Source organism: Nannobrachium achirus (assembly GCF_963921795.1).
Source record: "Nannobrachium achirus genome assembly, chromosome: 14".
Lineage (NCBI taxonomy): Eukaryota > Metazoa > Chordata > Actinopteri > Myctophiformes > Myctophidae > Nannobrachium > Nannobrachium achirus.
The window spans coordinates 45,435,156-45,461,707 of NC_137821.1; the positions used below are offsets into that span (position 1 = coordinate 45,435,156).

A 26,552-nucleotide genomic window follows, 5' to 3' on the forward strand; every position below is an offset into this window, starting at 1 on the left:
ACACACACACACACACACACACGCACGCACGCACGCATGCGCGCACACGCACACGCACACACACACACACACACACACACACACACACACACACACACACACACACACACACACACACACACACACACACACACACATCACACCCACTGTGAAGTTAGCAGTGCCTTTGAGCAGTGTTAAACTGCTGTTGCTACAAGAGATGCTCTGATTGCAATTTGTGGTGCTGATACCGATCACAGACTGGAATCAGTATCTGCCGATGCTGATCCACAGCGTCAAATCCATAAATTCCTCTTATTGTGTTACTGTAGCAGCATCTATATATTTAATGATTCTTCTTACAAAACATTGATTGTATATTAAGTATAAACATTAGGTGATTGCAGTATCCAGTTCAACTTGAGGTTACATTCAGTCCCACAAACAGAGTCAGGGTGCTGCTATTGTGCGTGTTTGCTCACTGGAAACACTCTGCTGCATCTGCACCAGTGGGACTGTTCAGTGGTGTAAAGTAACTAAGTACATTTTCTTAAGTACCGTACTTAAGTACAATTTTGAGGTGTTTGTACTTTACTTGATTATTTCCAATTTCCAATACTTTTACTTTTACTACACTATATCGTGGATCCAAATATTGTACTTTTACTCCACTACATTTATTTGACAACTTTAGTTACTTGTTACTTTGTAGATTTTGATTCTTATTACAAAACATACATTAACCACTTCAGCCCTATATACATTTGGCCATTCGAAAATAGCCAATCTACAAGCTCAAAATGTATCGCGATGCGACGGATTGTGAGCTTGTAGATTTTGTAGAACTGCTTATGGTTCCTTGGGGGGGAGGTTTCCAAATAGTTACGGGTGTTTAACTCTGGAGAGTGTACAAATGGACCAAATGGACCCGTAAGGGCCCATTGTACATTGAGTTATGGGGTCCTTGAAAGTCCTTAAAAAGTTTGAGAAACGTTTTAGCTAAAATCGTTAAGACCTGTGAAGGAAGTATGGAAGAGACTCAATTTCTTTCCAATCATTGGCTGCTGTGCATACAGACAGTATAACCTATTCTGCCTCAAGATGATAAAAAAAAAGAAAGAAAAAAAGAAAGAAAGGGGGGAGGGGGGAAAGGTTCAGACGAGAGAGAGTTAAACTAAAACAGGGAGTATCCAAACAGCCAGACTGAGTCTTCCTGATATGGAGGACACAGAAACCAACAATGCCGCGGCACCACGGCGACACCGTGACACGTCTCCACGGCAACGGGGCTCTGTTTGGCATTGTTTGTTGTTCAGAAACAAGAGTGTGTCAGTTCTGCAGAAAATGACTCGCTCCGAGATATGAATTTGGAGCTGGTGACTGATTCAACAACCCTAACCCTGAAGCAGCACTGCAGCCAAGGGTGCAGCATCAAATTCTGGGCCCTGGGTAAGGATTCACTGCGGGCCCCCCGTGAATGTTCTTCATAGGGGGAACTGGGAACGCATTATTACACATTATTTTGTGCTTTAAATATTGAAAAATAGCAGATATACGAGCTTGTAGATCTGCTATTTTTGAATATTTAAAATCCTTCTATGTTTCTATGTCAGTGGTGCTCAAATGTGAAGGACCCCCAAAATTATATGTATTTGGCCACGGATCCCCATCTCAACATATTTAGTTCCAGGGACCCCCCCCAGAAGCAACATTTTAGTTACACATTTTCGCTTAAATACATATATTCAAAGATTTGCACACATTTTCACAACTTTTCAAAAATAGCAGATCTACAAGCTCGCAGCGCGGCACTCGGTGCCGCGCTGTGAGCTTGTATATCTGCTATTTTTCAATATCTAAAGTATAAAATAATTAACTCATTAAAAGCCAACCCCGCGATGTTGCGGGAAAAGTAATAGAGTATCTATAGTGCCATCCACGCGATGTCGCGGGAAAAGTAATATATTACTGTAACGGCGAGTAAAAATACCTAGTACAATGGCCGACGCTCCGGAGACGAAATCCGCGCTGATTTGTCATCATCACGGCTCCACGAGCACACAATAGTCATCCCATAACATTGAGGTGGACGGCCGATCTCATCTTTAATGTCCATTATCTCAAAACTACACTTTAGAAGCTAGGATGGAGGCAGATGCTCGCTTATTTTACACAGTTATAAAAGCTCCCGGTCGGCCATTACACAACTCCACGTGGACACGCATCGGTTCCGGCGCACGATCCGATGACGTCAGACCGGAAGTACTTCCGGTCTAGACTTCTGGCCTTCAAAATAAGACAGCGGCCGTTAATGGGGCCGGGAGGGGGCACTCTGGACCCCCTAATCCGTTAATGTCCTGGGCTCAGAATGAGTTAAGGCCCCTCCACCTTGGGCCCTAGTAACTCAGTCCCACTTTTCCCCCCCTTGTGACACCCCTGACTTCAGCAACAGCAGGCGAGGCGTTTCGCTGCGCGCCGCGGGCGTCATGTGGCCCCCGGAGCAATTAGAAGATCGATAAAGCGTGACCTTGTATACGTTCCTAGGTAAACAACACTGGGTGCTTATTTACGCGTCGTGTCCGTCAACACTTCCTCAAACATAGAAACCACGGGCCTGCCTAGACTTCAGCCACAACATTTGAAATGTCTTCGAACTAAAGATTGAGAAACAGAAAAAGAAAACTGATCTAAAGGAACTGCGTGTGGTTGTGCTCGTGCGTCAGCGCCATCGGTGTAAGGACCGTGTGATTTCAGGGGAAGTCGAGCTGTACCAAGTAAACACATGTTCGTGTGAAACTGCCGCGTACCTCGGGGCATGACATTAAGGCTTTAACTATTGAAAAATAGCAGATATACAAGCTCACAGCGCGGCACCGAGTGCCGCGCTGCGAGCTTGTAGATCTGCTATTTTTGAAAAATCGTGAAAATTTGAATTTTGACCCGATTCTATAAGTGTCTTTTGAATCCTTCTAAGATTTTTTGAAAAACCTATGTTTCTATGTCAGCAATCTGGCTCGCCATCGTCAAAGAAAAGGTCCTTTTCGCTTAACTGGAGCTCAGTCTGTTCTTGAGAGACTACTATGTCATTGGTTCTCAAACTTTTTCATGTGAAGGACCCCCAAAATGATATTTATTTGGCCACGGACCCCCATCTCAAAATATTTAGTTCCAGGGACCACCCAGAAGCAAAATTTGAGTTACAAACGTTCACTTTGAAAATACATATATTCAAAGATTTGCACACATTTTCACGACATTTTCACGACCCCCAAGGGGGGGTCTTATTTATTTGTATATATATAAATGACTGTGAAATGGCAAATTAAATGTATATCCGGACAAGTGACTTTTGTGCCTGGACAAATGAATAGGAAAGTTAATTGTCCAGAGGACAAGTATCTCAAAAAGTTAATGTCAAGCCCTGCACCTCATTATCATAGACTTCAACCACAATTGAGCTCGCATAGTTCTGCATCCCCAATATGAGAGCGGTTCACCTGTAATATGCCAGATCATGAGAGATAGAGAGCTTCTGATTTGAGCCAACTCTCTTCCCTCTTCACTCCACACCTGGCTTAATTTAAGTTTTCTCCTTGCCCTTTAATTTGTGCCGATACCTGCATCTCTCGCTCTGTTCTTTGCTTGCATACTTCGCCTATCACTCTTCACTCCCCCCCCCCCCCCCCCCCCCCCCCCTTCCCTTCCTCCCAGGGGTGTCGCACCAAATTCTGGGCCCTGGGTACTTTAACTATTGAAAAATAGCAGATATACAAGCTCGCAGCGCGGCACCGAGTGCCGCGCTGCGAGCTTGTATATCTGCTATTTTCTTTTAAATCGTGAACATTTTTGCAAGTCTTTGAATATTTCAAATCCTTCTAAGGTCTTAAGAAAAACCAATGTTTCTAACCAAGTCAGTGGTGCTCAAACATTTTCATGTGAAGGAAGGAACACCAAAATGATATGTATTTGGCCACAGACCCCCCCCATCTCAAAATATCTAGTTCCAGGGACCCCCCCCCCCCCCCCCCAGAAGCAAAATCTGAGTTACAAATGTTCGCTTAAAAAAAAATATATATATATATATATTCAAAGATTTGCAAACATTTTAAAAAATAGCAGATCTACAAGCTTGCAGCGCTGCGAGCTTGTATATCTGCTATTTGCCAGACCCAGGGGGTCGGCCTACAAAAGGCTTTGTCGGTCTGTCGGTCGGTCGGTCGGTCCCTCTTTTCCTCAGTGTGCCTGTGTTTGCCTCTGACTGCTCATCTGCCCCTCCCTTCCCTTGCTCGGCTGATTGCCTTGAGTGCCGTCACCTGTACAGGACCAGCTGAGTTGAGTTGGTTGACGAGCTGCTGACACTATAAATTCCTCAGCCCATCTACAAGCTCAGAAACATTTCCAGCTGCTCAGCCTATACAATCCTTTGTGTTCATGTGTTAGTTCAGTGCCATACTAGTGAAAACAGCCGATCTACAAGCTCTTGCTATTAAGTGTTGAAAATGTTCCGCCCCAACTCTGTCAGAGTTCCCCTTAAATTTGTGTCACTGTCCTGTCTCTGTCCTCTGTCTGTCTATCACCCCCCCCCTTCCCCATGGATCAACACCTTATCGTGGTGGGGAGGTTTGCGTGCCTTAAGGATCCCACGAGCTATACCAGCTGGAGTCTTGCACTCCTGCCAGCGTCACGCTTGCCGGACAGGTCAAAGGAGAGAGGCCAGACTAAGATTGATCCACCCCCCCCCCCCCCCCTTCCTTGCATTCTGATTTTCATTGCGGGTCTGGCAGAACCAGGTGACCTGGTCTAGTTTTCAATGGCTAAAGTATAAAATAATTAAGGTCCCTCCACCTTGGGCCCTAGTAACTGTCAGTCCCACTTTTCTCCCCCTTGAGACACCCCTGCTCCCTCCCATCCTTGCCTTCTTCTTCTCTCTTTTAGCTTCAGTATCTACCTTCCTCCTCCCTCCCTCCCTCCCCTGCGTGGCCTGGGCAGGCGCTCTGCCTCTGCTCGGTGCCTGTAGGCGAGAGGGAGAATTCCAGCGGGGTGGGGGCTTTCCCCAGGAAGAACGGGAGCTTTGTCCCCCGAGGGACTAGGCCATCGGCTGACAGACAGTCTGGCAGCCTCTGGGCCCAGGCTAGGGAGAGTGAGAACTTGTGCGAGTGTGGGGGATGGGACGATATTATGAACATTTCATATCACGGTTATTGTGTCCACACACAGAAATCGCGATTTACGATATTATCGCGCTAATCAAAATATCCCCAACATCCATTATCCTGGGGCGGAACATTTCCCCAAAAATAGCCGATCTACAAGCTCACAACGTGTTGTGAGCTTGTAGTTCGGCTATTCTTTTGGCAAAGAGATATGGTAGAGGAGAGTGAAAAAAAAAAGACTGTATATATGTATATTAAAAGTATACCAATAGAGGGTTTAAGTGGTACCGGATATGTAGCTCAGCAAAAAAAGGTGAATTGATCCCAGATTCCCAGTGCATGACGGAGGAAGATTTCGCGATAAATTAAATCTCCATGATATGATTATCGTGAGTGTTTTTTATCATGATAAACGATAAAATCGCTTATCGTCCCATCCCTAGTGAGAACTTGTGTGAGTGTGAGACAGAGAGAGAGAGGGAGAAAGAGTGTGAGACAGAGAGAGAGAGAGAGAGAGAGGGAGAGAGAGAAAGAGTGTGAGACAGGGAGAGAAAGAGAGAGGGAGGTATAATCTTACAGTATGAGATGTCAACTTCCAAATTACAGCACAATGAGTTTTTGACTTTGATCGTGGGTAGTCCTCGAGAAGCCGGGGGCCAATGTCAGCGGGTTCACAACCGAAAGTCTAACAGACCGGCGGGGCCAAACGACGCTACGCCTCGACTTTCACTCCGCAAACATTCCCGGGTCGCAAAGCGTTTCATTGACCACCCTGTATATGGTGGAAAAAAAGCAACCGACAGCAAGAATCATGAGAAAGGTTATAGGTGGAGCTTGGCTTCCTTCCACACTAAAAAAGCTATAGAGAGCATGCCTCTGCTCCATGCGACATTTCGGCAAAGAAAGTCACCAACAAGTCACAAGCTAAACACCGTGAGAGAAAGCGCTCCTATAACACACCCGGTGTGCACGCACAAGTGAGCTCAACCCATTTAGACCGGGAACACATTATTATGCTTATGCTTTAGATATTGAGAAATAGCAGATATACACGCTCAGCTTGTAGATCTGCTATTTTTTTTTAAATCTTGACCCGATTCTAAAAGACAAGTGTCTTCTAAATCATTCTATATGTTTCTAGGTCAGTGGTGCTCAGACTTTTTCATGAGAAGGACCCCCAAAATGATATGTATTTGGCCACGGACCCCCATCTCAAAATATTTCGTTCCAGGGACCCCCAGAAGCAAAATTTGAGTTACAAATATTCGCTTTTAAAAAGATATAATCAAACTTTTTCAAAGCCTCCTAAAAAAAAAGAAAAAAAAATCTACAAGCTTGATCTATAAGCTTGCAGCGCGGAACTCGGTGCCACGCTGTGAGCGCTTGTAGGCATCCACATCAAGGTTTGTGGAGGGAGAGGGCTGTTATAAATGATTCTCTGTGTAAAGTTAGCAGACGTCAGCTAAAATGTGCAGAAGGGGTCTTTCTTGACTTTAGTTCACTTATTAACCCACGCTGGCCATCCCTAACGCGCTGCCTCGGCCGCAGCGCGTTGATGTTTAACCTCCATTAGTGGCGTTTCCGTGGAAACCACAGACCAGGGATCGGGGGGCTGTGTCCCCATGAGGGTCACAGCTAAGAGGGTCAGCCAAGACATTCACAGTAAAAGAGATCTATAAGATTTAAAAGACAACTTTGTTTTTTTACGACAAGGGTTCATATTTTAGAGAAAAAGAAAAGAAGATGAGTGTTAAAATGTTTTCTTCTACCACATTTTGTGGTCACATGTTCAGATACTGGATTCTGATTGGCTTAAAACAGTGGTAAATCAACGACCTCGAGTTGGCTCATGGACCCCGCCCACTGTTGTGTTGCAGTTGTAACATTTCCAAGATCCTGCAAGTTACAACTGTGTGTTCTTTCATTTATATGGTAGAAGTGGTAGAAAAGCAATTTACCATTCGGGGGTTTGGCAGCTCGCCTCGTGCCACAACCCTGAAACAGTGGTAAATCAGCCAACAACCCACTCCCTCTCATGGTAAATGGCTTACATTTACTTCTTCTCTTGTTTTTTGGGGCATGCATGCAAGTGGCTAATTATGTATTTTTTAGACACAATAAGCCCATTCCCAAGATGCACCACAATCTTTCATGGGCAGATGTGACTTATGGGGGCTGGTGTAAATAGTAACAAAGAAATTACCAGCTTATTGTGTCTAAAAACAACGCATGCCCCCACTCACTGAAATCAAAATACTAAAGTCGCTAAAACAATAGAAAGCAGTAAATGAAAACATTTTAACACTGATCTTTTCTTTTCTCTAATTACAATCTAAAATATGAACCCCTGTTTAAAAGACAAACAAAGTTGTCCTTTAAACTGTAAGAATTAGCCTAAATTAACATAGAGGATTTTACTGTGTTCTTTTTGACAACAACAAGCAGCAGACGCATCTCTAACCAGGGCCAGAAATTTGGGCTATTTGCATTCAATCAAGCAGTGTGGCTGTCAGTCTCTGAAAACCCTTATCGATTCAGCTCGGGGAGGGCCTGACAGAGATGAGACGTTCCGGGGGATGTTTGTTGGATCCTGTTGACAAGAACAACGGAGCAGCAAACCAGTGAATCTCTCCTGCCTGCCAAATCCAATTAACTAAACGCTGGATTTGCAAAGGACTCCATAAACTTCAACGAAGACAAAACTTTCTTTCTGAACAACTGTGGGCATTTTTCCTGGCCCGCGTGCAGTGCAGTCCGAGCAGCAAAAGTTGTCTCTGACCCTTAAAGGCCCACTTCACCTCTGGGACAACCAGATCTTATTGTATTGTTGTTTGCTGAAATACTAAAATATCTCAAAACACAGATTGAACACAACAAATAACTCAGGATTGTGTTGATTGTGTCCCAAACAACAATAAAAGAAGATCTGGTCGTCCCAGAGGTGAAGTGGGCCTTTAAGGCCCCTGCTCATTTTACTTCCAGTTTCTCATCAAACTGTATAGGTAGCAACTTACAATAACCCTGCTGGACCTCACATTGTGGGAGGGAGGGATATCCAACCGGAAATCAGGTGATGAAAGGAATTTCATGAGAGTGAAAGCGAGCACTGCAAGCAGTATGGTTTTGAGGTCAAAATCAAGGCTGATCAAAACAGCCTCTATTAATGTCAAATAAAAAATGTAATCACTTAAACCCTGTTTCTTATTTCACTTTATCTGTCAGTTCTGCCTTCTTCACTTCTCAACCTGTGGGTCGGGACCCCCAGGGGGATCCCCATATGTTGGGGGGTCCCCAGATGATTAACTTAATGTGCAACATTGTTTTCTCACTCAACAGTAAACAAACCTACATAAAGTTTAAGTGTATAGAGGGTATCTGCACATTTCTAAAGTGACAATTTAAGGACTTTTTAATACCTCTAAAATGACAAATTAAACATTGGCCAAATTGTCAAATATTAGAGGCAGCAATTGAGAAAATAGCTGATCTACATGCTCACAACACATTGCAACGCAAGGCGTTGTGAGCATGTAGATCTGCTATTTTCACAATAGAACCGTGTTATACAAAATGTAATGCCTCAACTCTTAGTGCTCGTTAGGGTGTGTGTGTGTGTGATAATAAAATCAGGGCCTTGAAGGCTACAATATGGAGATACGAGGCATCAATAATGGGTTTAAGTGGTTCAATAATCATATTACATCCAGCACATTGATGACTGAAAAACAGGAGTCATCGCCATGCTGGCTTGCGGTGGACATTTTCGCCATGGGCATGCAAATGAGCAGACAACAATATTACCAGGAACACACTAAGGGATAGCCCTGAATGACCATTACAGGTCTGTATTAGGGTGATCCTTGAAAATAAAATAAAAGTTTGATAAAACTCTGTCCTAGTGGACTCCTACTGTGCCATAAGTCTTGCAGGTAGGAGCCTATCTCCTGTGTCTGTATAGTGAGGCAGCTCTCAAAGTACACCCCCTGGACAGGACGCTATATGTCGCAGGGACTTACACTCAATCCAACCCTTGATGCTGAGTGCCAAGCAGGGAGCCACTGGGTCCCATTTTTCAGAGTCTTTGGTATGACCTGACAGGGTTCGAACCCCGACATCCCAGCCTCAGGGCGGACACTCTAACCGCAAGGCCACTGAGCTGGTCTTTAATGTGCCGCCATAGTGTCATAGTAAATCGGTGTCATACGGTAGAGTCGGAAGAATATAGAATAAGAACATGATTATTACGTCTAAACAAAATCTAGAATTTGCAACGGACAAGGACATGTCTTGCCACGGACACGTTCTGTCTGTGTACGTGCGGACATACTGATGATGACCCCTGCTGAGACATGGTTGTTGTGTTTTATATTTGCACGCGTCTTGTGATCAGTGTAATAAAGGGATCAGGCTGTGATCAGCAGTGTTGTACCCGAACGCGTTCAATCAACGATCGTTCATGAACACGTTCATATTTTGGGCGAACGTGAACCGAACGTTCTTTGTTTCCGTTTGATGAACATTAATGTCGAGTGCGTTCATTCTGACGACTGTGAACGGCACTCGTCGGCACGTTCGCCTGTCCTCACGTCTTTATTGCATTCACATGCTCCAATAGCACCCTGACCCTGCTGCAGAATCACAGACCTCACATAATTGCTGTGTGGTTCTATATGGGCTGTGTCAATAATTTTGACAAATAATAGCTTGCAGCAACGTCTAAAAAAAATACATTTGAATAGCCAAAAGTATAAAAATATTATGGTTAAAAAAAGAACTAAAAATAACTAAGTTAGTTCATTTTGGGGAACCATGAACTTTAGTTCAAAATGTAGAAGTTTCTAACTTGAACTTGAACTAGTTCATGTCGAAAGTGAACTATCCCATTAACACTAGTGATCAGTGTATTAAAGGGAACAGGCTGATCAGCTAGTAATGAGAATTAGTCCTTGGAGCTGCAAAACAAGCCAGATCATCTCTCCCTGGACGACTTATGGAAACCTCTCTCCACTTCCTGCCCGCCGTGACCTCCCAGTGTCTCTTTTTTCCTCTTCTCCTCCCCTGGAGCAATGTTGTTCACAAACACACATGCACGCACGCACACACAGGCTCGCACAACAACACACACATCCACATGCATGCATGCACCAAAGCATTTTCCGCAGCTTTAGAGGCTGTATGGGCGGGTAGCTATAAATGAATAAATCTACCTATGCCTACATGTGTAACACACACACACACACACACACCCACACACACACACACACACACACACACACACACACACACACACACACACACACACACACACACACACACACACACACACACACATATACTCTGGTTTTGTGGGTAGGTATCTATGCATTCCCAAGGATCTACGGATGAAGCTTTTCCAGAGAGCACGGGTAGGGGACAGCCAAGCAGGTAAATTACCAAGCAGGCATGTTGCTGAGGGAACAGCTCAGCAGGTTCGTTCAATGCCATGTGAGGGGGCAGATCAGTATCTTATATTTACAATGGGCTTATTGCCGCATCCCACTTCCACGCCCCCTTTACATCCACTTCAATTCATAGGTAGTCGTCTAGGGCGTAAGGAATACCGCCCCTAACCCTATGCCGTCCGCTCATTCGCTAGAGAGCAAGAGAGAGAGAGAGTCTCAGGTTACAAGAGGGAAGGGGGGGGGCCGCTGCACAGGGGGAGAGAGAGAGAGAGAGAGAGAGAGAGAGAGAGAGAGAGAGAGAGAGAGAGAGGAGAGAGAGAGAGAGAGAGAGACTCAATCGCTAGCCGAGAGCCTGTATCTTACAAGAAGTTCGCGGCCCTTCGGGCCACTCACCTCTAGAGTTCACAGCAAGATACCGTCTGTCTGTCTGTCTGTCTGTCTGTGTGTGTGTGTGTGTGTGTGTGTGTGTGTGTGTGTGTGTGTGTGTGTGTGTGTGTGTGTGTGTGTGTGTGTGTTGCTAAAATGAAAACATTGAAATAATGAAAATAAAACATTGGCAGGCCTATTACAGTAACAATAATAACACAATTAGGCCAAAACTTTTTTTTATTCAAAAAACTTTTTTTTTTTTCAAAAAAAATTAAAAAAAAATTTACCTTTTTTTTTTTTTTTTTTTAAAGCGGGCGTGGACTCTAGATGTGAGCGGCCCGAAGGGCCGCGAACCTCTAGTACAGTATATTGTAGGTTGCACTTACCACCTGTATAGACCACTGTTTCCCAAACTATCCAATACTGCTATTTTCACTAGTGGGTCCCAGGCAAATGTCTAATCTCTCTTTCGGGTCTCGAGCTGGGTAAGGTGTCCTCCACACTACAGGCGGTTGCCGTCGGGGCTGCCGCCAGGATCAGCGGTGTGAGACACAAACACACTCGCTCGGTGAGTAAACGCTGCGCGGTATTTCACAAAGATGAACACCAATCCATCTCTCGCCGTCCGCGTACGCATGCACAAACGAGCACGCTCGCGGTGGATTTCACGGGACCGCGCCCTGCTCGCCTCGCCGCCCCCAAAACTTCGCTGCGCGGCTGAAAAAGCCGCCTGCCTCCCATTGAAAATGAATTGCTAGGAGGCGGTGACCGCGGCTAGTGTGGAACCCCCTTAGGACTGCCAGGTGGGAGCACCCACCCCCTGCAGGCAGGCTTCCTAATAAACTGTATGCTTAGCCAAGCTATCCCCACCCTATCTCCTTATCACACGGTGGCACTAGTGCACGCACGCACGCACGCACGCACGCACGCACGCACGCACGCACGCACGCACGCACGCACGCACGCACGCACGCACGCACGCACGCACGCACGCACGCACGCACGCACGCACGCACGCACGCACGCACGCACGCACGCACGCACGCACGCACGCACGCACGCACGCACGCACGCACGCACGCACGCACACACACACACACACACACACACACACACACACACACACACACACACACACACACACACACACACACACACACACACACACACACACACACACACACACACACACACACACACACACACACACACACACACACACACACACACACACACACACACACACACACACACACACACACACACACACACACACACACACACACACACACACACACGGTGCCAACAGCAACACAGCTGAGCTCTGCCCTCACTGACCTCCTGGATGCTCTGCCAGGGCACCTTAACCCTGCAAGGCCCAGCGTTGCTTTTTGGCAACATTTTTTAAATTATTTTTAAAAAAATGTTATAATTAGTTTTCCTGTTCTTTTTTCACATCAACATCACCATTAAATCCTATTGTTTAGTATTACAATGCCATTGGCCACGATATTTGCATATAAATACCCCCCCACAGAGGCTGACATTCACACCTTCCCAGAGAAGTTGAAATTCAGGCGTCTGGACGAACAACATCTCACTTTTTAACTGAAGCTATTCCTCACTAAAACATAAGTAAAATGCCTGTAATATTGTTTTTCGTGATCATTAGAATGTCTAGAACATGTACATATGTTATTATTGTGAAAAATATCCCAAAAATGCAAATTAGAGCATCATTTATGATTTATGGCTATTAAACCTTACAAAAACATTATTAATTTTTTAACATTACATTTTCCTGTGATTAGGACTCCTACAACACCATCTGATTTTTTTTGATTTTTTTGGGCCAGTAGAAATTAATTCGGGTCTTGCAGGGTTAATGGCCCGTTGGATATGCCCGGAGTCAGCAGAGCAGGGCAGGCCAGAGAGTGCCACTGCTTAAAAACTCATTCTGTGCCAATGACGTCTCATGACGTTTTTTTTGCAAAGGCGTTCAGTGCCAATGACGTCTTTGACGTCTTTTGAGTTTTTTGTATAAAAAAAAAAAAAAAAAAGAAAAATCATTTTTTTTTTTTTTTCTTTTTAAAGATGTCAAAATGACCTGGGATCAGAGAGATGCTTTTCTCTGTTTGTGTGTTGGCTCCCTCGTTTAGCTGATTGAGAAAATGTGTGTTCATTCTAGTGGATGGACACTTTTTTTTCATTCAAACAGCTCTATCTCTGGAACCATTTGTCTGATTGACAAAATTCTTTTTGCCACTGAATCACAACAACTGTGTCTGTTTCTGTGGGGAAAAAAAAAAAAAAAAAAAAAAAAAAAATCATTTTTTTTTTGATTGCGCAATAAAGAAAAACATACAAAACCGTGGCACAGCTACCTTGGAGGCATTTTGGCATCTGGCACAGAATGAGTTAATATGCTCCTGTGTTTTTTAGGGACGGGTTCATTCCTGACAACGCAAGCTTTCATATAATTGCATTTTTGTTACAGACAGAGTTCCTCTGCAGGCTAAGCCCTTTGCTGCTCTCCAGTGTTTGGCACGCCCTTAAGTTTGATCTTCCCGTCTTTTGAGGTGTATCAAAAGGATTTAGCCAGTAGTTTAAAACCCATTTAGGCCTAGAATTATCGAATGCTTTAACCAGTGAAAAATAACAGATATACAAGCTCACAGCGCGGCACCGAGTGCCGCGCTGCGAGCTTGTAGATCTGCTATTTTTGAAAAAGTCGTGAAAATGTGTGCAAATCTTTGAATATATGTATTTTCAAAGCGAACGTTTGTAACTCAACTTTTTGCTTCTGGGTGGTCCCTGGAACTAGATATTTTGAGATGGGGGTCCGTGGCCAAATACATATCATTTTGGGGGTCCTTCACATGAAAAGGTTTGAGCACCACTGACATAGTAGTCTCTCAAGAACAGACTAACTGAGCTCCAGTTAAGTGAAAAGGACCTTTTCTTTGACGATGGCTATAGCCAGATTACTGACATAGAAACATAGGTTTTTCAAAAAATCTTAGAAGGATTCAAAAGACACTTATAGAATCGGGTCAAAATTTCAATTTTCACGATTTTTCAAAAATAGCAGATCTACAAGCTCGCAGCGCGCGCTGTGAGCTTGTAGATCTGCTATTTTTCAATAGTTAAAGCATAAAATAATGATACACAATAATGTGTACCCGTTCTGAACAGGTTAAAGGAGGTGATTTAAATAATTCAGTGAACTATGACAGTGTCTCTTCTTCACTCTTCACAAAAGGAACATAGTTATAACTTTCGCACCGGAATCAACTTTATTTGAAAACTGCAAAAAAGAAAAAGAATGAAAAAGAAAAGCCAGGTTGAATAGTCAGGCTGACAGAACTGGCTGGACTAAGTCAAGCATCAGCGATCATATCATATTCAACACTATTGATATTAATATGCTTTCCACATTGTCTCTCTAACAGCTGATTATGTAAATGCAAGGGGTAAAACTTTTGTTAGCAAAAAATGAAGCCTACTTACGGGTTCTCTTGTGCCTGCTGTTCCTACTAATGGCCCAGCAGATTTCACTATTATAATCTTGATGGGGGTCAATGAGGTTTTAGGAAAACCTTTTCAGAAACACTGCATTTTCAATCGCTAGTTTAAAGTCTTTTTTTAAAGAACATCATTATGCATTTAGTTGCCTCCCCCTGGACAGCCGGGGCGCCTGATGGAGGGGAAAGGAACTGTTTGGAATAACGTGTTCCTTCCACACGCTACGTCCAACCGGGGAAGCTCCCCCCTGTCAGGTGATAAGAAGTCGGCTGCTCACTCACTCATCATTCACTGAAGGAAGCAGTAGCTCAGTTCAGGGCTCTCCCCAGGTTGGCAGAGGGAGCGCAGAACCCAGGATTACAGCTTAGGCAATTGGCAATGGGTGCAAAATCGGTTCGAAAATCGTGGGATAAATTAAAAGAAGACCATTATGATATGCGTTTAGTAAATGATGATCCCATTCATTTTAAAATGAATGATAAAGTAGGGCATGTTACTACTGGTTCTGTAGAGTGAAGACCCGCCCTTGCTGCGGTTGCAACCAATAGCATTAATTCCCGTTCGCATTTCGGGCTAGAAATAGAAAGACGCTGTCCATTACTCTTTACGTAAATGTGTAAATGTAAAACAACCTACATAATCTCAGACATAATAAAGATAAGGAGGACGCAGCAGCAGCTCTAGAACATATGGGTGCCATTGCTTTCCAGACTTTATCAAGTTGGAAATACCATTATTTCCTTCTGTAAATAAATGCCTCCCATACCTTCAGCATGGGCTAAGAAATGTCCAAATTGTTCGCATAATTCCTCCGGGGAACTGGGAATGTTGATGCATGTGTGAACTAATGTGTGTGTGTGTGTGTGTGTGTGTGTGTGTGTGTGTTACTGCAGTCAGCCCCTGCTTGCGTTGCATTACACACACACACACACACACACACACACACACACACACACACACACCACACACACACACACACACACACACACACACACACACACACACACACACACACACACACACACACACACACACACACACACACACACACACACAAAACACAGGGGATGTTTTGAGTGCAGTGCAGTGTAGGGCGCTGCCAGCCGCCCGACCCCTGAATAAAAACATGCTGGTCAGGGGCGTCACAAGGGGGGGGTGGGGGGGGGGGGGGGGGGGAGTGGCACTGAGTTACTAGGGCCCAAGGTGGAGGGGCCTTAATTATTTTAAACTTTAGCTTTTGAAAAATAGCAAGCTCACACCGCGAGCTTGTAGATCTGCTATTTTAATATTACTAGCCCTTACCCGTTCAAAGATATGAGCTCTGAAATGATGTGCAGTGTGTGGGTTATGGGGTGTGCACTGTGCACACAGTATATGAGGGATGGAAAGTAACTTTAACTGGTGCTTACATGATAATATGTAGGAGCGTCAATGTAAGAAATACCCGTTTCGTTTAATGGCTACAGAGATACTGTGTACCGATCTGCATGATTTTTGGACAACATCTGTAACAGGGCCAGTCACCCCGCCTCCCCCGCCCCCCCCCCCCCCCCCCACACACACACACACACACACACACACACACACACACACACATGCAGAATAGATAGTAGATACACCATAAAAACGCTAATATACAGCAAACGATTTGTGAAAGTGACAAACGGGCTTCACAGTTATGTTAGGTGTGTTCATATGTTAATGGTGATGCGATTTCAGATCAATTGCTCCAGCCACTGAGGAGAAACGCTGTTTCAGACAGACAGATTTTTGGAAAATTATATGTTTGATAAGTCGGGAAAATGTGTGCAAATCTTTGAATATATGTATTTGTAACTCAAATGTTGCTTCTGGGGGGTCCCTGGAACTAAATGTTTTGAGATGGGGGTCCGTGGCCAAATACATATAATTTTGGGGGTCCTTCACATGAGAAAGTGAGGAAGTGAGCACCACTTACATAGAACACATAGGTTTTTCAAAAAACCTTAGAAGGATTTGAAATATTCAAAGACTTTTTCAAAAATAGCAGAGCTACTGTACAAGCTCGCAGTGCCGCGCTATGAGTTTGTAGATCTGCTATTTTTCAATAGTTAAAGCACAAAATAATGCGTAATAATGCGATCCCAGTCTAAATGGGTTAAACCCTCCCCCCCGCCCTATGAAGAACATTCATGGGGGGCCCGCAGTGAATCCTTGTACCCAGGGCCCAGAATTTGGTGCAACACCCCTGATGCTGGGTAGAGGTATGTATCAGATGTTTGTCTACTTGTTGGAGAGAAGGAGAAACATGTTGATCCAAGATCTAACTGTGGCTTCTCCCTGAGGTTCTGAGTCTGCCAATGCTTAGCTTGGCATTTTCCTCTGCCATTTTCTAACTAAAGCCTCTGCAAATACACACCGCGTACCATGAGTGCAGCAGGCCGCTGCCTATAGATTTTGTTTTTTGGGGTGGGGTGTGGTGGGGGGTGGGGGAGGGTGAGAGGGGCATCTATGGGGGCTTTGTGTCATTAACTGACTGCAGGAACTCATTTTTTTACTTCAGTAAATGTTATCAATACTGCAACGTAGAAATACTCTGTTACAAGAAAAAGTCCGGAATTAAAAATGTAGGCCTACTTGAGGAAAAGCATGAAAGCTTTGGCATCAAAATGTACTAAAAGTACAAAATGTTTGAAAATAGCAGGTGTACAAGCTCACAACGAGTCGCGTCGCGGCGCTTGTAGATTTGCTTGTATTTTCAAATAGCGTAGGTATAAAATAGGGCTAAAGTGTTAAAGTATGTTTTATAATAATATTATACTTTATATCTGCAAAGTAACTAGTAACTAAGGTTTTCACATAAATGTATGCAGTGGAGTAAAAGCACACTATTTGGATCCAAGATGTAGTGGAGTAGAAGTAAAAGTATAGGATATTGGAAATACCACAAAATTGTACTTAAGTACAATACTTAAGTTAATGTGCTTAGTTACTTTACACCACTGAGAACTGAAGCAGGGGTTGACCACATAGTCGCTGTGAAGGGGTGGGGAGGGGACAATACAATCAAAAGTGAGCTAGCTAGTTATGGAACACAACCACCCTAAGGACTACAAACCATTGCGTGATCTCTAGTCTAGACCAGGGGTCGGCAACCCAAAATGTTGAAAGAGCCATATTGGACCAAAAAAAAAAAAAAAAAATGTGTCTGGAGCCGCAAAAAATTATAAAAGTCTTATATATCGTCGTTGTCGGGTGGAAACCTTGTATGTCCAAAACTTCATTTTGTATTTATCATTTAAAAAATGAACTAAACTAGTGAAAACAGCCGATCTACAAGCACACAACGCCTCGCATCGCGAGGCGTTGTGTGCGTGTAGATCTGCTGTTTTCACTACTTTTGTGTGTCAGTCTTGTATGATGAAGCAGGGGTTTAAAAAAACATACAAATTTGAAACTTGGAGATACAAGGTTTCTGCCCGACAGTGACGATAACAAAATCGTTAAAATAAAAAATCCTTTTTTCCCCCCATCTCTTTCCATTTTCATACATTTTTGAAAAAGCTCCAGGGAGCCACTAGGGTGGCGCTAAAGAGCCGCATGCGGCTCTAGAGCTGCGGGTTGCTGACCCCCGGTCTAGACCTACTGTCCCTACAAACAGAGCTGCTCCCTTTTAAACGCATTTTAAATCTGAGGCTTTGACTTGTATGCCATTTAAAATAGTTTTTCACCATTTGTGTTCCAAAACGACTTCTATTTGTTCCAAAAAGCTTTATACCCTGTATATAGTCACTGTCCAGCAGAAACCTTGTATCTCCAAGTTCAAATTTGCATGTTGTTGTTTTTTTCTTAACGTAAAGCCCTGCCTCATCATATGAGACTGTTGCACAAAACGAGTGAAAATAGCACACACTTTTGTAGATCAGCTATTTTCACTCGTTTAAAACTTTAAATCCTTATTTAAATGATAAATTCAAAGGGAACAGTTTTGGACATACAAGGTTTACACCTGACAACAACGATATATAACATGTTGTGCTGTAAACGACGAAATATGACATAGCTCTGTTTACGCAATGCTGCACCCCCTCCAACTGTATACATTCCCCTTTTTCATGTTTTCATCATATTTTGCAATGTAAACTATGTTTTCCCAGGCCAATAAAGCTCCTTGGCATTGAATTAAGTTGAATACACCGTGTCACACATCCATGCACATACAGTACAGTCCATAAAAACCAGAACGGAGAGATAAGGAGGGCCTACTCTCTCGCTCTCGTGTGTACTCGGCTGTGTATTTACCTTCAGTGGAATTCCACTTATGGTCCCTGGCTTATGTTCAAGGTCTCTCTCTCCCCCCTCCTCCCCTCTCCTCCCCCTCTCTCTCTTTCTTCAATGATCCTGTTTAATCAGCATCTTTCACACAGGCCAGTAGAGCCAACTAAACTACTGCCAGTAACCACAGTAGCTTTGGCTTTTGTTTTGCAAGTGCTCCGGGGATAATGACTGTTCGCCTTAATCAATCAATTATAACACAGCTTAGCTGATTCATTATGTTTCTCGTATTGTCTGGTGATAATCTTTTTCACATCACATTATGCTGTGCTGTAACACCTTGATTTCCCTTCGGGGGATTAATAAAGTAGCTCTCATCTTGTCTCAAAAGGAAGACGCTTTTAATAATTTAACCGAGAGTGGAGATATCAAATTATAACTTCATAATAAGTTAATGACCTTTGTCATTACTATAACTTCATGTGTTATGCGTCAAGTGCTAATCGTTCCTTTGTTTCCTTTAAGATATCCTTCAAAACAACAAGCAAGCCATCTCTTTATAAATTGAAGGCTTGTGTCAAATATAAATGAGACCTCTGCGGCTAGTTTCGCTATTTTTGAAAGTACTGTATTAGAACATTTTTAAAGTATAAAACATCATTTAAGTGATTAAAACTTGGAAAAGACAACAATCACCATATCACGACAACGATATCCAAAATCCCAGACGATATCTTTTCTCATATCATGATATCGATATATTGCCCACTGGCAGCCCCACCGCTCTTCTTCCCAACCTGCCAGCACTGTAACACACTCTGTCACTCTAGATTTTAACCACTTTTTTATACTTTAGCTATTAAAAGGTTGACTGTGAGCTTGTAGATCTGCTACTTTTTTTTTTTAATCGTGAAAATGTTTGCAAATCTTTGAATATATATATATTTTTTAAAGCGAACATTTATAACTCAAATCTTTCTTTCCCGGGGTCCCTGGGACAACATATTTTGAGATGGGGGTCCGCGGTCAAATACATATAATTCTAGGGGTCCTTGACCTAAAAAGGTTTGAGCACCACCAACATAGAAACATACATTTCATAAAACTGTTAGGATTTAGAAGACTTTTTTTCTTCTTTTTTTTTTCAAGACTTAAATGGCTTAAAACAAAGGCCTCCACTCTCTCCACAGCCTCCTCTCTCTCTCCACCACAACAGGATATACTGCTCCATGCCACACTGGAGTAGCTGTAGGGAGACAAGTAGTGGCAGGCCAGAGACAAACAAAACAAGATGCAGGAGGAGGCAGGAGGAGGAAGATTATCATCTCCACGGCACAGAGAGCCGGATTGTGTTCGCTTTAGCCCTGCTCTGTATACAAACAAAAAAAAAGTGCTTCTCTGGAGGTATTTTCCATTTCCCGGGGTGTGTTGTGCGTTGTGTGTGTGAACCCTGCACAGAGGTGAAGGGTGGGGAAGTGTGAGGAAGGTCTTTTGAAGCCATAAGACGAAGTGTAGAAAAAGTCACTGAATTGGAACAGGAAAGAAGAGTTAGAAGAAGGGAGACGTTATGGTGGCCGATCGGCGAGAATAACAGGAACGTTCGACCTACCACAAAGTCAAAGGAAGTGAAAATCAAAAGGGGCATATTTTTAGGTTATGCTGACCAAGCCGATCGTTCACCATTGAGAGAGACCTTGAACAGTGTGGAGTGTAACACCTAGTTCTCACGTCAAGGCCTTGTTCTCAGAAAAGAAACCGATGGAATGTTTGCACTTTGCAGTGTCGTTCGTTCTCTGTGAAACTAAAGAGCACTAGAGCAGCCTTGAACGTTTTCTATTTTTTGCGAAACACTCGGGGAGGGGAACGTATATGGTCATTATCCGAGGTGGCGGTGTTCTTTAGACAATTACCAGAAAGAGAGAGAGAGAGAGAGAGAGAGAGAGAGATGAGAGGAGAGGTGTCGAAAAACAACAAACTCCGGACCGTGAGATTCGGCAACTCACAGGGATTATCCACTGCGTCACAGGAATGATAATAATAGATAGGAACCTCTGAATTGTGGTGGCTCAGTGTTTAAGCTAGCCAGGAAAGGTGCCTACACTGAGTGGGAAACGTGCCACAGGGTTCAAAGAGGACAGAGCCATATTTATCAGCCACACTTCTTGGCAATGCAACAATAATGACAAGGTCCACAGAGTACGTGTCTACATACAGCTAGGGCCCGAAACACTGACGCAAGTCTTCCCACAACCCCCGGAGCGAGCGCATCAAAGTCCAATGCACCAGTTGTGACGGTGTCGGGGATAAAACGCTCCCACCAGAATTCCTGACCTTTACCATCAAAGTAGCCAACTTCTTTTTTTTATGAACGAAACTCTTTCATAATCTTCACGGGTTGCAACGTGAGCATCCGGCACACGGAAGCTTGCTTAAATGGCCTCAAGAGCAAAACATTATGAGTTACTAATGTGATGATCCAATCCAAATACGTACAATAATCACGCACAATCATCCGAACAAACTCGGAAATCAAGTCGATTATCCGCCTGCCACAACATCTGAAACTCAATTATTTATTCCCAACACCGTCGTTTCAAAAAGCAAACCGTAATTGAATTTTCCCCCCCCGCCGACTAATGACATGTTTTGAGTTTCTCCGAAAGATATTGGAGCCACACATGGAGTGGGGGAGAGATAAAGTTGCCTTTGTTCGAGGACATGCCATGCCACCGCCACCACAGGGTTGCCTACAGCAGGCAAGCAATACGTTTCACCAGGACACCATGTTCCCTCCGCGCCACAGGGCCCTTTTCCTTCTTCGCTCCAAAGCAGGGACGTGCTGGGCCCCTGATTCAGCCCGGGAAAAAGAGTTGTAGAGGCCCTCATTGCGCGCTATAGAGAGAGATCTCTCTCTATAGCGCTGCTGCTACTCAAAGATTTGCCATTTCAGATCATGGCAAGTGACAAGCCAGTGGGACAATTACTGTACATGAGTTATATTTTGTCGTTGTCGGGTGGAAACCTTGTATGTCAAAAACCGTTTGTTTTGTATTTATCATTTTAAAAATGATTTAAACTAGTGAAAACAGCCGATCTATAAGCACACAACGCCTCGCGGTGCGAGGCGTTGTGTGCTTGTAGATCTGCTGTTTTCACTACTTTTGTGCAACGGCCTTGTATGATGAAGCAGGGCTTTGCTTTGCGAAAAAATGTACACGTTTCTTTTTTCCTAATGGCCGGCCTGGACCGGCCGGGAATGAACCGGCCGTTCGGGAGTTGTCCCGCTTTTCCCAATGGCCAGCACGTCCCTGCTCCAAAGAAACCCCCAGCAAACATGTCAGCATTTTTTCATTTTTTTTTCACTGTAATTAGCAGGGAAGCTGTGCTGACTGGGAGCGGGTCAGATAGATGAATGACTCTCTACTTTGTACCATGTGGAGCCTGGGGAATTCCACCAGTAGTTTATTACACAGTAATATCCCCAGTGTTGCTTGCTGTGTGATGTCGAAGAGTGTACAAACAGGACCAAGAGGGGGATCCGTGTTGGGTCCTTTTGGTGCCGTTTGTACACGTTAATGGTGTGTTAAATGAACAGTAATGATTTTTTAGGAGACCAATCTGGCTGTTGACAACCATCTGCAGCCAACTATTGGTCCCCATGTGTAGTTGCTCTAGAGCAGTGGTTCTCAAAGGCCCCTTTTCCACCGGGGTTTTTCCAGCCTAATATTGAACCAGTTTAAAGTGTTTCCACTGAAAATGTATTGATTCAGAACCCTAAAAGTGGCCACTCCAAGGTTCCAAAAAACTAGAACGGAACCAGTTCTAGAACCAAAGTTATTTTGGTGGAAAAAGTGGATTCCAGGGCCTCTCTGGGTTCCTTCTGGCGGTGTCTAAATTGAGTCTGTAACTCTGACAGTAACTCTGAGTCTGTAACTCTGACAGTGTTACAAGTGGAACCAAATGAACCCGAGAGTGAGAGGGAGACGTTGAAATAAGTTTGAGAACCATTGCTTTAGACTTCAAAGAGTTGCGGCCCACATCAAGTCACATTTTGACCGATGTGGCCCCCAACCCAAAATGAGTTTGACACCCCAGTTTAGAGGCAGGTGTACTTGGTGTGCAAGTTTGCCGGCCGGCCAAAACTTACTGTTGTTGGACTTGAGGTCGCGGTGGATGACCGGCACGATGGCCTCGCTGTGCAGGTACAGCATGCCGCGGGCGATCTGCACGGCCCAGTTGACCAGCACGTGGGGCGCGATGCGCTGGCCTGCCAGCGCCCGGCTCAGCGCCCCGCCGGACGCGTACTCCATGATGAGGCACAGGTTGGGCTCCTGCAGGCACACGCCCTTCAGGGCGATGATGTTGGGGTGCGTGAGCATGGCGAAGAGGCGCGCCTCCTGGCGCACGTTCTGCGCCGTCACGCTGATGTCCTCGTCCGGGTCCTGCCGGGCGGCCTTGACCGCCACCAGGCCGCCGCGCCACGTGCCGCGGTACACCTTGCCGAAGCCGCCCACGCCGATCACCTCCTGCAGGCTCAGCTCGTGGAAGTCCACCTGCTCGGGCTCGAACGGGTCGACCACGGCGTGGTGGTGCCCGCAGAGCTCGCCCACCACCGTGCCCACGGCGCCGGGCAGCTTGCCGTAGCCGTTGGGCTTGAAGGAGCCATAGTTCGAGGGGAAGATGCCCACCTTGTTGTTGACCTTGCCCGCCCACCAGCCGTCGTCGCCGGAGATCTCCGAGTCCAGGGAGAGCACCTCCACCTGGTCGCCCTTGCGCAGGGTGAGCTCGTCCTTGCACGAGGCCTCATAGTCGAAGAGGGCCGTCCACACGGGGTTGGTGAAGTTCCCTCCCTTCTGGGACTGCTCCAAGTTCTTCCAGTTGGACAGCGGGCTATGGCTGAATATCTTCTTCAGAGGTTCCATGGAGCCTCCTCGAGCAGATGTTCTTTTGACCGCGTTTGATCGTGTGGTGGCCCGGGAGGGTTTGGAAATAAAGTACTACGGAGGAGTACTTTATCGCGCCTCTCTCCCTTTCCTGTCTTTCTTGTGGGTTCATCAGGGACCAGCGAAATGTGTTCAAAAGCTCCGAGCAACGAGTAGGCAGTATTAAGAGCAGGCGATTCAATGAGCACTGGATAGCAAGTGTCTTTCATTCGTCTCCACGTCGAGTGCATGGGTCTCCATTTGAAACAGCCATCATCATCATCATCATCAAACAAAGGTGATTTGTGTGACAAGGCTGTTCTTGCCCACTTGTCAGACCTCAGAAAGGCAGAATTGTCTGGCAGCCGAATAATGTGTTTCTATTAGTTTGATGTAGTGTGGCGTTGTTTCCCCAACATGCAACACATGGTTTGGAGTGCATTATCAAGCCTATTGTTGGCCCATACATGTGAGACACACAGCCACATCATCAGTGATTTTGGATATTTATATTCCCAAATTTGAAAAAGACGCTCTTATTTCAATTATATTTAGACAAATTAAATAAAAAAAAGCCTGCAAAAAATGTTTAACTTAAATAAACTCCAGAAAATAATCCTTTGTGCAATATTTAAAAAGAAAAGAAAAAAGTCTGCAATAAAAACAAAATTAAACTTTATCAAACTCCAGAAAATAAATCCTTTGTGCAATATACAACAACTCCACAAGAAGAAGTAGACTCCCAACTCCACAAGTGCATTTATAGCTTTCCCATTCGGTGGAGTTTTTCTATATTTGTAGCCATAAGTGCAGCAACACAGTGACCACCAGAAGCAGGAAGCAACCGAGAAGTGGAGAAGAATAGCAGGAAAAGGAGCATTCAGTCCTGCGATCCCGTGTTCCACTGGTTTACCAGAACTCACTGGCCAACAACTCACACACACACGCACGCACACACACACACACAGTCAGTCAGTCAGTCAGCACCCCCGGCCACATTTTTTTTTATTATTTCAACACAATCTCTGCTGCAAATCTCTGGACAAAATAGATCCCATAACCATCCATTCGCGTCAAAAAGTATCCATTTGTATCCTTGTTGTTGTGATCACTCATTAAGAAACGTTTTGTATCCACACCGAAGTTATAGTTTAACAACAGGAAGAGTAGTTTCAAACCTGCTGCAGTTTATAATCTCTCTCTCCACAAAGACACAGCAGCAGCAACAACACCAGCAGAACTCCACATGAATGCAGTCAAACCCCGGACAATAAGCTTGTTATTGTTGTTAGATCAGTAATCCAACATCATAGGAAGATAGATATGTACTCCATCATCTTCTTCCAATCCTCGGCGGTTGTGTTGTTCACTGCGTGTTGTCCCAGATCTCGCACCACTCTACGTCTGTGCTTACAGTCACACGAGAGGGTGGGGTTTGGGTTTGACTAAGTTTTTCTTTTTTTGCGTGTCTTTGGTAGATACTAGATCCCATAGCTCGAAGGAGGGGCAGCCACTGACCAGCACACTTGTAATTGGATGGTTGTGGGTTGTCCCAGGCAACGCGCTCAATAATATTGTCAGTCAACAGCAACATGTGACAGAACTATTTTATATACATATATACATATTAACCAGTAAGACTCCCTAATCGGGAGATAAGCGACCGTTGGTCGCTTATCTCCACAAATATCACAACCTCCACCTCTCACGTCATACGGGTAGCCATAGTTACACCTGGAATGTTGAATCTCCATAAATGGAGATAACCTACGCATCACACAAAGTCTGACCTCACCAGCCCATACTTGGGCATGGACGACTTATATCTCCATATACGGAGATGGCCATATATGGAGATACGATGACATCACAGAGTCCACAGCTGATGATGTGGCGTGATGTCATACAATACACAAACAAGCCCTATATAAAGGGGCAATTCTCACCAGGGAAGAGAGCATTGCCTGGAATGTTGAATCTCCATATATGGAGATAACCTACGCATCACACAAAGTCTGACCTCACCAGCCCATACTTGGGCATGGACGACTTATATCTCCATATACGGAGATGGCCATATATGGAGATACGATGACATCACAGAGTCCACAGCTGATGATGTGGCGTGATGTCATACAATAAACAAACAAGCCCTATATACTGATGCGATACGATGACATCACAGAGTCCACAGCTGATGATGTGGCGTGATGTCATACAATAAACAAACAAGCCCTATATACTGATGCGGAGATATGAGCAGGGCAAAGGTGTGACGTGTGACGTGTGACCGACCGACCGACGGACGGCCGGTGGAGGTTTTCATAGTAAACTGCTCCCTGACGGTCGCAATAACGTCAAACAAAGAGACACCAATGGCCAAATGTTGTCATAAATACCCTATAGCTAGTAGTCTGTTAGTTTAACTTTAGACTTTTAATGTATTTGTCTGTCATTCAATGTTAAGAGTTAAAGAAAAGGACCCCAATTTTAACAAGCCCAAAAGCTTTTTTCTTTTTTTGTTTGTATCCTTTTAGTCCTACTTGACCTTGTACCAGTGAACTGTACTGTCATGAAACTATTTTCCTAAACAAACTTCTAATAAAGTCTTCAATCAAGAACTTGTTAAGACCTTCTCATTTAGTATTATTCTCACCATATTCTCCATGAGATCTTTACAGATGTTGTGGCTTTCAACTACGATGTTAACTTTATTAAAACAACGACTATCAAATGCCTATAAACTTTTATATTCTGACCGCAAGGGCTAAAACCAGTGGGTGCCTGTGTCAGCTGTGTGTGTTAACAGAAGTAGCCAATCACAGCGTGGCCTGCCGTCCCTCCGATCAATGGGATCTGTACAAGTACAAGTAAAAATGCCTCAAAATTGTACTTGACTATGTTGCCAG

The 26,552-nt window shown here is 44.4% G+C and overlaps 1 protein-coding gene across 1 annotated transcript in view; it reads right to left on the bottom strand.

The window, feature by feature from the left end:
• The window catches only part of LOC308298566 (mitogen-activated protein kinase kinase kinase 11), a 101,208-nt gene extending 76,235 nt beyond the window's left edge, over window positions 1-24,973 (bottom strand). Inside the window, exon 1 of the mRNA XM_080742207.1 lies at window positions 22,869-24,973. Coding sequence (XP_080598333.1) covers window positions 22,869-23,643 — 775 coding nt within the window. The 5' untranslated portion in view covers window positions 23,644-24,973. The remainder of the gene's footprint in view (window positions 1-22,868) is intronic.
• Between the last annotated feature and the right edge of the window lie 1,579 nt (window positions 24,974-26,552).